This window comes from Mustela nivalis, assembly GCF_964662115.1.
Source record: "Mustela nivalis genome assembly, chromosome: 10".
NCBI classification, from domain to species: Eukaryota; Metazoa; Chordata; class Mammalia; order Carnivora; family Mustelidae; genus Mustela; species Mustela nivalis.
Window position 1 is genome coordinate 48,003,482 of NC_139029.1, and position 16,256 is coordinate 48,019,737.

Here is a 16,256-nt window from a genome sequence, read left to right on the forward strand (position 1 = left end):
TTTCAGAGCTTTCCATTTCTTAGCAGTGACTGTTTTTATACAGTGATAGCTATGATTAAGGTTTAGCTGTTGCTAGTAATCAAACAACTAAGTTTTGATTCTTAGGTATTACGTATCCCTTCCTACCCTTCCTCAGTTCCAGACTCTTCTTAGGGTACCACAATTCACCCACTTGCCAAGCAGTAATCCTGGGAATCATCCCATACGCGCCCTTTTCTGTTATTACTACACTCAAGAAGTCAACACATTTCCCTGAGTTTATCTCCTAAGTTGCTTACACTAGGCTCTCCCTTTTCAACCCTTGAGTTCAGACCCATCCCCCACTTGAGATTTTATCTATTTATTTGACAGAGAGAGATCACAGTAGGCAGAAAGGCAGGCAGAGAAAGAGAGGGAAGCAGGCTGAGCAGAGAGCCCGATGCGGGACTCGATCCCAGGACCCTGAGATCATGACCTGAGCTGAAGGCAGCGGCTTAACCCACTGAGCCACCCAGGCGCCCGCCCCGCTTACCTTTTTTAAAATGACTCCACTGGCCTCTATGGTTTTACTGATTATATTTTTCAACGGCCACTCCTTTGTCCCCCATGCCTATCTTCATGAGAGGATGATGTTTCTAGGTTATGAAGGCAAGTTTGGTAATACGTTCTTATGTTTTGCTGCTTCTCCTTCAACTACCAATCATTCCATGTGACCAGTACTTACTGCCTGCCTCTTGGTGTCAGGGGTTATAGTAGATGCTGGCAGTATAACCCCGATGGTCTGCAGTTAGTACAGTGTGACAAGCACTTCAGTAGCTCACAAACTTGGGAATCTGCTGGACTTAAAGTCAGGTTCCTTAAAGAAATTCATGTTCCTAAAGACCCTTTGTAACCTGACCTGAGCCCTCCCATCTTTTCTCCATGTACTGTATATTTCAGCACACCGAGTTATCAGAAATCCAGTTTTCATTTTATATTCTCTCTCCTTTATAAATGCTGTCCCCCCTACCTAGCATGCCTCTGTTCCTCTCCATTGGGTGATTCCAACTTGTCCCTCTAACATCTTCCCAGGCATCATGTTTTCTGAGGTCCTCTTACTCCCAGAACCTCTCACTCCCCAGCTGGGTTAGATACCCACTTCTATGTGGCCATATCAACTTAAGAATAACTCCAGCAAAGGACTTATCACACTGTATTGAAAATAACCTGCCAACCTTCCATCCAGAGCTGTCCAGGGCAGGGACCATGTCTTCCATCTAAGCGTCTTCCGCACCCAGCACAGTTCTTGGCAATAGCAGAGATCATTTGTTGAAAGAATGAAAATCCCTGGTTCATGAGATTCCTAATTATCCTTTCTTCTTATGGATATTAGCTTCTATTTAATTTATTTATATATCCACTTATATGGGCTTAACTCAGAAACCAGTGCCTTAATACAATAATATATGAATCTATTGCTCCTGCTTTTGCATAACCTTTCAAAGGACGAGGTTATTTCCACTCCTACAGCTGTACCACTAACTTTGCACAGCATTGTTTTATCAGATTGGTAGGTGTTACTTATTCATTCAAAAATATCTGTGAAGCTGCTACAGTCAACAAGGTGTCTAGGGTCCAGGCCTTAAAAAAATAATACAGGGAATGACATCTCATACAATAGTCAGCTCTGAAAATCACATATAATCAATTATCTTTAATAGTCTCTTAAGCCAGACATTGGAAAATTCCTGTGTATAAGTATGTTCTTGGTGAGCCTTACAGTGTCTGTGTGGCCGCGAGTCTCTGCCTTGACAGTGTGGAGGCAGAGACCATCTGTAAATAAGTGGGCATGGCCGTGTTACAGTCAAACTTTACTTAGAAGAAGTGTGGCTCTGGAACCCTGGTTTGAGGACCCTGCCTCCCAAATAAAGTGGAGGTGTGTGTAGGCACCAAGGCGGTTCAGAGTAAGGAGAGATCGCACATTTCTCATTGCAGGAGATTGGGAATGGGTAGCCCGGAAAGATGAATTTGCAGTTCAGAATGAATTCCAAAACACCAATGAGCAAAAGCAGTCAGGATCAGGCAAAGTTAGGAAAGCCCAGAGAATGTTCTGGCTGGTCGTTCAAGAAAAGTTTCAGAGCAAAACTTGGAGGTCTTTTCGTTAAAACCCTCTGGGAGTGTTGCAACCTTGGTGACAGTTTGCCATTACAAAAAGAGAAAAGACGAAAGGTGCATTATAAAACAGAGTCTTTCTGGCATAGACAGTTTTTGTTCTCAACATTCTTTGGAGGTCAGAGTTCATTACTGATTATTTTGGATAAGCTTCCTGTATAAATTCTGAAATAAAATGTGTTATATGCAACACTAATGTATGTTGTCATTGATCTTTTATTCACAGAACATAATTTTTTTTTTTCTAGCACCAATAGCTGCAGGAACTGGCCCAAATTTTTCTCTCTCAGATTTGGAAAGTTCTTCCTACTACAGCATGAGTCCGGGAGCAATGAGGAGGTCTTTACCCAGCACATCCTCTACCAGGTAATTTGATGGGTGGCTCTTGTAGTTCCACACCTTCATTTTGTCTCTGAGCCTGGAGGCACTTGCAATGTGAGTGTACTGGTAGCAGATACTAGAGAAGCGTGTTCAACCCCAGCAGACTTTTAGTCTTATTGGGAAGAGAAAGCAAATGCACCTGCTGCAGAAATATACGTGTGTGTGTCTGTGTGTGTGTGTGTGTGTGTCGGACAGTAGAAAACAATGGGCTAAATTGTATGGCATAGGCCACACATAGTTAAGGAAGGCTTTATCCAAAAAGATTGGCTTGCATTCAGCTGTAAAGGTTGGTTTCAAGTTGGCAAGGTGGGAAGGAAAAGGAATAGTGTATGCGTGGGGTGAAGCCCGGAGCAAAGCCTAGAGAAAGGATGCATGATAAACACAGCCTGTTCTCAGCGCATTAAGGACTAGTTTGACTGGGGAGGAGGCATGTGTTTTGGCTTGTGTGGCAAAACGTCGACACTGGCAACACCGGTTCCGGTCCAGGTGCCTCCAGCAGACGTTACAGCGCGGTCCCAGGGCGTTTGCCCCCGCAGATCTCAAAATCCAGGCTATTGGAACTGTCCTGGGACTCAAAACCTACTTGATATCTAGGTGTGTGGTCACAAAAGTGAATGCAGTCCTGCGGCAGGGCGGGGCTGGCTCATAAAGTCTGTTGCCCCAGGAGACCTTTAAAAAAAGTAAAGCTGGAAAAGCACAACCAGATAAGGATTCCGGGGTTCTGGATCCCCTTGAGGTCACAAAGCCCAAATCAAAATGAAGCATTTTGCAAGATCCTGTTGCCTCTAGATAACCGGTACCAGAAGGAAAGGGATTAGGCATTAAACCCACAGTATTCTTTTACAAATTGGCTTTAGCACTGGACTGTGACAACAAAGAAAAGAATGGTGCAGAACGATCTTTAATGTTTGTGTACTTTGCAGAAAAACGTTTCACAAAGGTAAATTCTCCTTTCAAGCAAGCCCTGGAGTTTTATGATTTAAAACAATGACCAGATTATAGAAATTTTCCTTGGTGGCGACTCCGTCTTAACCTTGACTTTATATATTTTAACCAGCATCACGGAAAGAGAGAATCCACTTCGTCATGACGAATACCTTGAAAACAGTTAAATACCAGTTATTCCCTAAATATAACCGCCAGATCGTACGCTTATCTTTCACGTTGTTTAAGGGTTCCCCTTAGTTCCTTATAGTATCAGATCCTCAGGAAAAAAAAAAGTCTGAAATCCAAAGTACATTTATAATGAAAGAATGAGATTGTGAACACATTCAGGTGTTAATACATTTTGAGGATTTTTAATGTTTGCTGATGGAGGGGACATTGTGCGTAACTGCACTCAGTCAACATGAAAAAGCTTTGCAAATACTTGTGGGCAGTGATTAATTTAAAAGTTGATGGGCTGTTTGTTTTTCATATGTGTGCTGCGCATGTACCATGGACATCCCAAACAGTCCATGTCTCCCCTCCTCTCCCGAGCCCCCATCCCCAGCCTTTTGACTTCTCCAGCTGTTTTGTTGCCTTGTGCTGTGATTCTGTGAGTGGAAACCTGGTTTTTAATGTCATTTAAAAGGCTACTGTCATTCTCATATTCTGCAAATAACTAATCTTGATAAGGAGCTAATTATAAACAGCAGCAGTAGTTAATAACTTGGTAATATGTTTGTTTTACTCTCATTAGGCTCTCCTAGGATGGGTTTTATTTTTTTTTAATTATTCTCTAAATATATAGACTCAGCAGAATTATCTGTGTACAGGTTAGAAAATGTGCCCAGAAGAATACTGCAGATTTACATATAGAAAAGTTCATCAACCAATCAATATTTGTTCATGCCGGGCCAATATTAATCGGTCACGTGGTCTGTAGCAGACACTGTATTAGCTGCTTTATATCCCAGATATGATTTAATCTTCACAATACTTTAACCATGGAGACGGTGTTGCCAGTTAACAGTGGATCAACCCAGGGGCCAGAGAAGTTGAGTGACTTGCCCAAGGTCACAGAGCTAGTAAATGGCACAGTCTACAGTCAAATTCAGGTGTGCTGGAGCTTTAAAAACATGATATTTTCGCATTCAATCCTCTTAGGAATGGGGCTTACTCTTTCAGTAAGAAACGATAGAACATGAATCCCCCTAAAAGGAATATCTATTATCCCTATGTTTCCTCGATTCTTAGGGTGTGCTACCTTGAATTACTGTTACCATCTTTAAGATTTGTACATGTCCTGCCTCCCCATCTGGATGGTAATTCCCATAGAGGACAGTGTGTAAATGCTCCAATTTGGCAACAGACATTTCTTTTTTTTTTTTTTTTCCATTGTATTTTATTTTATGTTATTTCTTTTCAGTGTTCCAAAATTCATTGTTTATGCATGACACCAGTGCTCCATGCAATATGCACCCTCCATAATACCCACCACCAGGCTCACCCAACCCCCCACCCCCCTCCCCTCCCGCAACAGACATTTCTTAACAGGGACATTGTCCTAGGCACTGTGAGTATAACATCAGGTAAGATGAGCCTTACAGTCTAATGGTGGAGACTGACATGTAAATGGAAGTTTTCAGTTCAGGGTACTACGAACACTCAGGAAAGAGTCATTTTGCAGATTTGTGGGTGCAAGGTAAGGCTTCCATGCCTTGCATATCATCAGAATTAAACAAGTATTTAGAATGGAGGTGATAGTTTACCTTAATTTCTAGGTACAATTGCTAGGAATACAACCAATTCCACATGCAGGAAGAGATGGTGTGTTTCTCCCCAAAAGAGTACTTAGCTTTCTCTTAGGTAGAGATCTTACTAGTACTTTCTTATTTTCCTCCAGGGTTTCTGGGAGAATGGAATCAGTGTGTTAGAAAGTCAAGAGCGAGAAACCATAATCAATGACTGATTCATGTCTAAGTTAAAAGAAAAAAAAATAAAGGAGATGGATAGTCATTAACTTCAGTGCTGTTCCCCTTGGTGGTAAACATCTCTAAAATCACAGAGGGGGTTGTGTAAAAATTGGGATAAAGTTAGACTTTTTTATCCCAAAGAATTTCATCAAGATAAATCACCGGTCAGGTTTGTGAGGTCAGTAAACTTTGTCTTGGAAGCCTTCACATGTCCATCCTGGCACCTCTCACTTCCTTCACTCCTGGATCTTTTTCTCTCCTCCACGCTGTCCCTCCACCCTCCAGACATTTATCCTGTATCAACCTCGGAAAAGTCCTTGCTTTCAAATAAAGATGGGAGCTAATATCTACAGACTCTCACCTTGAGGATTAGCAAGTTCATGGAATATTTGCGTTTTCTTAGAGGACACCAAGGAAATCAAAAACTTTAGAAACTCAAAAAAAATTAATAACAGAAGAATTATAGGCCATGGAGTTGGCCTTTTGTGTTAGATCTCAGTGAATCATGACACTTGGGCTAATGCCTGTCGCAAGTACTCATATGGCTGTTTCTAAGTCAATAGCCCAGTTCAGCAGTTTTTGAGTATCTGCTATTTGCCAAACATTGTGGTAGGCACTACAGATTTTTAAAAAAGAAGAAGAAGAAGGTGATTTCCCTACAGAGCTCACAGTCCCATCAGAACATAGAGGTCTTGCCTTTTATTTGCCAGGAAACATAAAGGAAATATTCATATTTGTTTTAGCATGTATTCTACCAACTTCCAAAATGGTTTCAAGTGGCTTTCAAGTTTTAAATACATCAGGTGCTATATTAAATATAGATAGAGAAGCCAGAAACCATATGGGAAAATGGGAGAGATTGTTTTTTCAGGAGCCTGACCCAAGAGTTGTACCTTACATTTAATCCTGAGATTCCTGGTTGCCAAGGCAAGAAGGGGAAGCATGAGGTTATAGAAGCAGCATTTTCTGATAAAAGGAAAGAATGGAACTTCATGCAAAGAGATCGTATTTTTTTCTGATTTTATGTATTGGAAGGAATTTTTGTGAACATCCTGCTGTTAAAAAAAATTTCTAGGGAGTGCCTGTGGCTCAGTGGGTTAAAGCCTCTGCCTTCGGCTCTGGGCATGATCCCAGGGTTCTGGGATCAAGCCCCACATCGGGCTCTCTGCTCAGCAGGGAGCCTTCTTCCTCTCTCTCTCTCTGCCTGCCTCTCTGCCTACTTGTGATCTCTGTCAAATAAATAAATAAAATCTTTAAAAAAAATTCTATTCGAAGTAGTTTCATAAATTATAGAAAAGTTCTCCAAGTGGCTATTTTTCATTGAACTTCAAGGAAAGCCAAGCAAAGAACATAAAATACGCTATTAAAGGTTTTCCTTTGGGTACTAAGCTAGCATGCTACAGATATGTTGCCTTCCTGTGGTCTGGCTTTAATGAGACCAGAACTTAAAGGCAAAGCATACTGTAATACCAACTTTAATAATAGAATTTCTTGCGTTAGATTGGGCCCTCCACATTTGCTTATTCGAATTGCAGCCATCGCCTCTTCACTGTCTCGCTGCTCCTAGGATCCATCTCCTCCTTTTTGCTTTGCTTTTCCAAAGCCACCATCTGCACGCCTACAAGAGTGGACTTCCTGAAATCAGCTCTGATGTCACTCCCTGTTGACACTTTCTCAGGGAGTCTTCATGGCCGACAGGATAAAATCCGGATTTGTATCATCTTCTATCACCTCCACCCCCTTCTTTCACTCTGACACAGCTGGCAATTCTCTACATGTTTCGTACCTTCCTCATGATGTTGCTTCTGCCTGATACACACCTCCCTCCTGGGAGCCATGTTCAGAGTATCCGATAACCTGCGTGACACGAGCATTCCGATTAGAACGGGTGCTGCTCTGCCGCCAGGCTCAGGCTGAGTCCTGGAACGCCCCAGATGCACACAACGTTAGTCCTTTAGTTTGTGCATCGTGAGGGTGTCCTGGGGCACAACTGGTGTGGCAAGGGCAGGGAAACTTGAGTTGGTGACACTTTGCCAATTAATAAAGAAGGATTTTAGAATCTTGAAATAAAAATGGCTGCCTGAGTGGTGCCTCAACCAAAAGCCAGCCTCTCCGTGCCCTCTTCTTCCTTATGCCTGTCTTCTTGACACGTACCCATACAGACAGCTCAGGAACTCTGTCCGTCAGGAAGCTTTTCCCAACCTTCCAGGCATATCATTGTTTTCTTCTTTCATCACGAAATCTACTGTGTCCTGTATGTGCTTTCATCATAATACCTACATTTCTCTTTTGCACAATTTTATTTGCCTCTGCATCTCTATCTGCTGGACCGTGAACTCCATGTAGATAGGAACCATGTCAGATGCATCTCGATATCCCAGCATTTAGCACAGCACCTAACACATAGAAGAGACACAGCACGGTGTTTAATAAATGAAAACATATTAAAAAGTCTGTACCCTGACACACGAGGAAGAGATTTCCCAGGGGGTATTCCCACTATGTATGAAATCTATTCATTCTGGTAGCATGTTAGTGACATAATCAATTAAGACAATTAGAACATATTAGCAACATGGCATTTCACTGTCTTTTCACTCGTGAAGCCTCAGCTTGGGAGGAAAACTCAGCCCTTCAACTAGAGGAAACGCTGGAATTTCCCAGCCATACCTCTCCAAAAAAAAAAAAAATACCCAGAACTTCATTTTCGTGACCTCTGTGTAGCCATCAAAAGAGGAAGGGCCTAAAAAGGATTGGGCCATTCTTCCTCAGAGCGAAATGTACTCCTTCCCCCTATTTTTATCTCTTTGGATCATTGTATTTGTCTCTAGCATCTCCATCAGAATCTGGACTAGGGCAGCTACGCAGCAAATATTTTTTGAATAAACAGATCCAAGTGGAAGGTGAGAAAACTTAGGGAAAAAAAGAGAGAGAGAGAGAAGCAATCCAAGCTCTTCTGGAGGGCTGTGAACCCAGATCTCTATTCTTCCCGGGGTGCCAGAGGGATCGAGTGATGTGTAGGGAAATTGCTGCTGGCTAGGTCCCCACTGCTGCCTGAGGAGACACGAAATGCAGTCTTCCTGCAGACATTTCCAGGTGGAGACGGGAGCAGGAGCCAGGCCCCCAGTTCCTCAAAGGAGAAAGGAACAGGATGTGGCAGCAGCAACTTGAGGGACAATAAAAATCAAAATCCCAGACACTTGGAACAACACAGACCCAAGACTTTGTTCCACATCCAGTGACTCACTCAACTGAACAGGAGTCCTAGAGCTACACCCGAGTTGCCCAATTGCTTCCTCCTTTGGCTTTCTTTCCACCAGAGATGCGCTATCCAAGAGAGGTGGTTTGGATGGCTTTAAAACATGTCCCCATTTGTTATTTCAGCTCCACAAAGCGCCTCAAGTCTGTGGAGGATGAAATGGACAGTCCTGGTGAAGAGCCATTTTACACAGGCCAAGGGCGCTCCCCGGGCAGCGGCAGTCAGTCCAGCGGATGGCACGAAGTGGAGCCAGGTGAGCGGGATAGGCGCGTGGGCGTGTGGCCAGCGCGCCCACGTCTAAAACACGCGTGGGGGCCGTGTGCGCCTCCACGGAAGGAAGCCGGCTCACAGTGGCCGAGCCTTCCACACGAACACCTGTTCCTCTCTGACGGCTGCTTCCACCAAAGGGGGGCCTGGAGCACATACAGCTGAACTGAGAGGCTGTCAGAATGGGCCGAGGCGCTTGACTCTTACATATCCTCACCTACGCTACAGTCCCAGATGCATGTGCCTTTGCTTTTGCATTTCCCCTAAGTGCCTTTGGGGATTGGCTTTTGGGATTATCTTTTCATAATCTCGGAGAAAAATCTGTCCACTCTTTCAGCCGGATGGCTAACCTTAGAAAGGAGAGGAGGGTCCCCGTGTTACAGTGTCGACTTGGACTTTTAGAAAATGAGGAGGTGCTTAAATGTGTTTTCGGGTTACTGGGTATCACCGTGAGCACTTTTCTGTTGAAACGGAGCAACCATCTTTCTGTCCATCTCTAGTGAACTAAGCAAATGTTGACGGCTAGCCTGACCTCCCGGGATAGTCTAGTCTTGGCTCTGAGTCTTGAGAGGAATGTGAGCAATTCAGCTAGCAGAAGTTTTTTGAAACCTCTCTCCGTGTCTAACCTCTGCATGGACAAGGGAGCATCTTCTCGTGCGTCTTCTTCAACTGCAAAGTCACATGGGTAGAGAGGATGGGGTGTGGGTTTCGAACAGAGAGTCAGAGTGTAATCCTGGCTCTTGCTGCTGCTGCTGCTGGCTGTGGGGTTATAGGCAAATGACCCAACTTCTCTGAGCCTAAGTGTCTCCGTGTTCATAATCTGTCGATACTAATAACTGTTTCAATGCTCTTGAGAATGAAGTAAGGTAACATACACAACCCATCTAAGAGTTATACCTACCTAGCTCCGAGGAACTTTGAAACAAAATGCTTTCTGATCCTTCTGCTCCTACCTAGGCCTCGGAGGGATTCCTTGCAAGAACAGACAAACCCCAAAGAGATTTTGGAACTAACCCTTTTGTCTTCAGATCTTAATACCTCTCTCTCCTCCCAGACATATCAAAACACAATCCTCACAGGGACTGGCATGAGAGAGATTTTCGGGGTGATGGAACTGTTGTGTATCCTGATTGTGGCGGTGGGTACAAGAATCTATACATGTATTAACATTCACAGAAGTGGATACCTTCCATCCCCTAGTAGTTTTATTGCATGATAATTAAAAACAAAGGAACCTCAGGCCCCACAGGCCGAGTCCTTTATCTTGCTCCTTCTACTAAAATGCACAAGTTTCATTTGGTCTTGCTTGTACTTAATTTTCTCACTCACTCATTCAGCCATCCTCACTGGGAACTTTCTGCCTGGTCCCGGGATCCGAAGGGTGAATGGGAAGCCTCTGGCTTTGGCTTTCAAGGAATTCACAGTTGGGGGTGGGACACAGATGTATCAGGAGAACATTACATGGTGATAGTTGCCAAAGTACAGAGATGAGGACCTTGGCCTCCATCTTCTCATTATTTCTAATGATTACCAACACAGCAGTCAAGGTGTGGTGTATCTTCTAGAAAGGTCATACACATCTGCTTCACAACACTCTTAGCTCACGCCAGTTCACTGAGAGTGCCTAAGAAATAAAGCCAGGCCTAAATGCAGATGAAAATGCTGACTCCCCATTGCCGCCAACGGCATCATCAGCAAGATCTCAGGATAGTGCCAATGAAAAGTTTATGTGCTATTAAAAAATTAAACTTCTTTGAACCCTTTTTAAAAGGCTAATTAGAGTTCTAGCCAGCTTACCTGCTTCAGTGAAACTCGGAATCGAGATATATAGGTTTGGGACATGGTGCTTGAGTATTGTGTTAATGAGGTTTTATACACAGTGAAGCTGCTTTACCGTGTTGATGTACATGAAGCCCCACCCCCACCCCCCAGACTCTTCTCCAGGACCTTAAGTAGGTATTTTGGTGGGGGTGGGGGGCATATTTGAGGCAGAGGGAGGCAGGTTGAATATAGGGTACTTTGACCTAGTGACTCTTTTTTTTCAGAGTAATTCTTTTCCAGTTTGCACCCTGTGAATCAAATGATCATAAATTTTAACATCTGAATGCCTAGATCCTTTGCAGTCGTTAAATAATGAAAGTTTAACGGCTGAATTCTTTTTGGGTAATGATACTATATGTGCGGCATAATAGAGAAATCCCCCACAATTATACTGGATTCTTGGATTGACTGTCCATCCGCTCTCTCTATTGCGTCACAGAAAAATGCAGTTTCATGGTGTACGTGTTTGGGGTTGGAGGAGGACAGTGGATACATTTACACTTGGCCATATTCAGCGTAGAAAGTCATAATTGAAACAGGGCCTGAGGGGACATTAAAACTCAACCGAAGGATGTTGTACATGTGCCTGGTGACTTTGGTGTCATTAACTCACACCAGCCATTTTAAATGGATAATTTATGCTGCCAGATGGTCCTTTTTGGGGATTTTCCATCTAGCCCAATCCCCTTTTTGGCACAGAGAACACCCTTATGTTGTTCCCACACTGATCCGGGCCTGCGTAGCTTTTCCCTGGGGGTACAGTTCATTGAGTAGGAGGCTTTTAGTGGTTCCCTCATGTAAATTACCTTCAGAACATGTTGGGAGTTACTTATACTGAATGCACCAGCAGCCTCTTGGTTGCCGACAGAGGGGATAATTCTCTCAAACAAATGCGAAAGGATACTTTGTCCATGCCTCCTATGTGACACAGGAAGCACGGCCTGTCCTGACTCCTCACTTAGAGAGCTTTGCATCTGTTTACCTGCCCTCAGATGCTTTTTCAGGACTCCCTGCCAAAAGAGGGCCGAAGGTGGCCAGAGGAGACAAATTTCCTTGAGCAACAGGAAGGCTTTGGAAAGTAAAACAAACCAGACATGCAGTAAATTACATGGGCTCTTTCAAATGTCTTTTGTAGTATCCTGTTCCCCATTAGTTTATCTCAGCAGTCTCAGTGCAGAGCTCTTATTATCTGGGAAGAAGGGCATAGGAGATGAAAGATGATGTTAGTTTAAGAACATCAGACAACCTCCAGCTGACTTTTGCTTCTCTTACAATGCCGCATTTGTTCCCTCCACTTAGTTTCATTTCCCAGTTATCTCAAAACTGGGTTAGATTCGAAGCTTTGAAGCTAATCACGCACTGATGAAATGAGTTCTGTGAAATTCTATCAAGGAAAAACTCACATACCATCAACTCTTGTTTATCTGTACAAATGAATAATTACAGAGAAACTCATAATGCAAGTAAATAGGAAGCCAAGAGGCGCCTACGTGGGCTCAGATGCTACGCACGGTGCTTCCATACACACGGTAAAAACTGCAGTTACGATTGTTGGAGTACCTTCTGTATACCAGGATTTTGTGTTTTGTTTTGTTTTGGTTTTTAACTACCCTGAATTGGGCAAGACAGAATGGAAGGATCTTGCCTCAGCAGAGAAGAAAACAGAATTGTAAAAGGTTAGGTGACTTGTCTCAGGCCACACAGAGAGTAAACCTGTGGATCCAGGGTCCAAACTTGAACCTGAGTCTGAGTTCAGAGGTTAAGTTTTGTCTTCTATGCTCAGTAACCTCTTTACCATAATGCTTATGCTTATAATTGAAGATCTCATGTCCTGGGTTTGTATTGAAATTAAAAACACAATAATAAAAACAAAAAAATAACTCAACAGAAAGACCTGAAAAATCCCCCAACTTTTCTTTATCCCAAAGCCTTGTCGTATAATCGAAAGCCAGAGAAGGAGTGTGGGTTATTAAACACACATAGGACACAATATATGAGCAAATAGTGTTAACTTTTAACTGAGTAAAATGTTAATTTTTTTCCCCATAAATTCAAATCATCTTCAGCATTCCGATCTTTGTTCAAATAAGATGTCAATCAGAGAGGCTCCCAGTGATCTAAAGACTTGGTGTTTTTCTTCCATCATTCAATAATTCTTAACCTTGCTTTTCTTTCTTCGTATGCCTGTCTACTACTCTCGTCTGTGTTCTCTCTGGAGAATGTACACTCCATGGGCAGTGGGACTTAGTCTGTCTTTTTCACTGCTTATCCCCAGCATCCATATCAGCATCTGGTACATAATATGTACTCAAGAAATATTGATGGATTGAGTGGAGCCTACAAAGCAGGGAATTGGGGGTGTTTTCAATAAACCTAAACAAAATTTGCCAGCAGTAATCCTCCCAGAATTGATGTTTGCTGTATTTTCAATCCGTAGACTCTTACTTAGTCAAATCTAATTATTAACAAGTAGTAAGTCAACGACAGCTCAGGCTCAACCATGGGCCCCATTGACAAGTAATGGTGTACCAAACTTTATTACAAGTATTGTTCGCCTTAAAGGGTACGCCTTTAAGTTAATCAACCCTTTTTTTGAGATAATACTTATTTTTAATTTTTTAAATTAATTAATGTATTTTTAAAAGATTTTATTTATTTATTTTATTTTATTTATTTCCTCCAACTTTAAATAGGAATGCCTTTAATGTTTTTCTAGAGAAATAAAACCCTAACCTATTTTTTTTTTTTACTTTTTATTCATTTTTTATAAACATATATTATTAGCCCCATGGGTACAGGTATGTGAATCATCAGGTTTACACACTTCACAGCACTCACCATAGCACATACCCTCCCCAATGTCCATAACCCCACCATCCTCTCCCTACCCCTCTCTCCCTGGCCACCCTCAGTTTGTTTTGTGACATTAAGAGTCTCTTATGGTTTGCCTCCCTCCTGATCCCATCTTGTTTCATTTATTCTTTTTCTACCTCCCAAACCCCCCACGTTGCATCTCCACTTCCTCATATTAGGAAGATCATATGATAGTTGTCTTTCTCCAATTGACTTATTTCGCTAAGCATAATACCCTCTAGTTCTATCCACATTGTCGCAAATGGCAAGATTTCATTTCTTTTGATGGCTGCATAGTATTCCATTGTGTATATATACACACCACATCTTCTTTATCCATTCATCTGTTGATGGACATCTAGGTTCTTTCCATAGTTTGGAACATTGTGGACATTGCTGCTATAAACATTCGGGTGCACGTGCCCCTTTGGATCACTACATTTGTATCTTTAGAAACCCTAACCTATTTTAAAACAAGAGCAGAGGAGGTAGCACACTCACTCATTGACTTGTGCAGTGTTGAGTTTCACTGCATGAAAGAATGCTTGTTCTCCATCTCTCTCTCTCATCTTCCTCCATTCTAAGTGCTGATCAGTATACCTCAAGTATGACTGATCAGTATACCTCAAGTCAGACCAACTCACTGAATCTTTATTAAGCGCTGACTGAGTGCACTATGAGATATGTACAAAGATGACTCTATTAGGTCCCTATCTTCCAAGGGCAAATCACATTTCCTCAGTTGTCAGCTACTCTCTGTAAGATGGGAACTGTTGTTTCCAGTCCGTCTCTATCACAGAGTTGTCACAATTAAATGAGGTAATGAATTTGAACTTCCATTCCAAGTGCCAAAGTCCTTTTCTAAAGTGAATGTTCTCTGATCGTGTGAGGTAGTGTTAAGATTATATTCAGCTAATGGTGGTTGAAAGGAGACAGGTTTAAATCCCTTAGAAGTAAAAGAGGAGAGTTATTCAGTCTAACTGGAGAATTCAGGACACTTTCCTCCAAAGGCAGCCATGGAATGAGGTGTCAGCTGGAACCCAGAGGAGAAACAGTCACTGACTTGAAAGTGAGACTTGATATTCCTTAGTCTTTTAATTATTAGTGTATATAAATTCAAGTGTTCTTCCTGTATCTTTCTTCCTGAGTTGCAAGGCAGCTTTGTGGTTGCCCTGTGAACCTTCTCATGCTTTGTTTCCCAAAAGCGACTCTGTTAAGGATCCATCCCGCTTCACACATTACCAAGTGGCACCACTTACTACATTTGAGACCACAGCTGCACCAAGCAAGTATGTTTCCGTGAAGTTCCACAAGAGGTTCAGATCATTTTTTTTAATTGTAAAAAAGCATGAAATTGGGGCACCTGGGTGGCTCAGTCATTAAGCGTCTGCCTTTGGCTCAGGTCATGAACCCAGGGTCCTGGGATCAAGCCCCGCACCCAGCTCCCTGCTCAGTGGGGAACCTGCTTCTCTCTCTCCCACTCCCCCTGCTTGTGTTCCCTCTCTCACTGTCTCTGTCAAATAAATGAACAAAATCTTAAAAAAAAAAGAAAGAAAAGAAAAAGCATGAAATTATAGGACTTTTGGTGAAATTCAGTACTCTCCTTGAAAACAGGAGGCAAAGACTCCTGAAATTTTCTTCTGAAGAAAAAAAATATTCAGAAATAGCATGCCTTCCTTCACACCACGATTGTCAGACCTTCTGAACAGGCACCATTACATCAGCCAAGACGTCAGGAGTTCTAAACAGTTCAATGAAGAGCTTTTAAAGTCAGATTTGATAAATAGTAAGTTTAGTTATAGTTCTCTCTTTTAAAAACTTTCAGTGATAAACTTCTTTCGTAGATAAACTTCTTCCCAAAGACTAAGTGCTCTTCATTTTTGAAGGTCAAGATTAAGCAGTGCAGTAACATGTGGTCTGTTCTTCTCATGATTATTAAGTAAAGAAAGACATTTTTAAAAGGCATTTGTAAAAGAATATCTTTGTAATCATCTGGTCAACCACTGGCCTGGGACCTGTAGACGCAGAGTTCAATGTCACCACTCCTGAGAGCACAGTTGGATTTTGCAGGCTTCTGTTCATTCATTGTCATTTTAAATACCACATATTAGGTTCACTTGGATTCCCAACTCTGCTGGTTCTAATTTGACCTGCCAACCGTCATTCATCAATTGTAAGAGTGGGGGAAGTTTACCAACTTAAACTTGTAGCTGCGACTCAAAGGAGGAGGCCCATTATCAATGCCAATAAAAAGGCAGCAGACTGGTAACAATAGTACATTGATCACAGACACTCTGCTGCACTAGCATATATTAGGGACAATGATTAAATCTCCCACAGTCTCCCGCTGTAATAGGAATAGTCGCTGTTACAGAACACTGCCGTAGGATCAATGTCTTGGCTTTTCTTCTGCATTTATGGAGCAGTGGGAAAGCATCATTCTGCAACCACATTCTCTTCCATTATCCCTTTAGTATTGGCACCAGCTCATTAGAGACTGGTCCACCAGGGAACACTGGTACAGTAGCAGGCAGTGGGGAGGGAAGGGGTGCTATGGTTTAGGGACCCTCCTTCCTTGGAGACATTTCATCCCAACAAGGGTTTATGGCAGGAAAACCGTGTCACACAGCGAGCCCTCTAACCACCCT

The 16,256-nt window shown here is 42.5% G+C and overlaps 1 protein-coding gene across 8 annotated transcripts in view; it reads left to right on the plus strand.

Moving 5' to 3' along the window:
* NFIA (nuclear factor I A) overlaps positions 1-16,256 on the plus strand; it is a 567,374-nt gene that overhangs the window by 456,268 nt on the left and 94,850 nt on the right. For all 8 annotated transcript variants that reach the window (XM_082687848.1, XM_082687851.1, XM_082687849.1 and 5 more), the window contains exons 5-6: positions 2,379-2,496; positions 8,793-8,920. In XM_082687848.1, the coding sequence (XP_082543974.1) occupies positions 2,379-2,496; positions 8,793-8,920 (246 nt within the window). The remainder of the gene's footprint in view (positions 1-2,378; positions 2,497-8,792; positions 8,921-16,256) is intronic.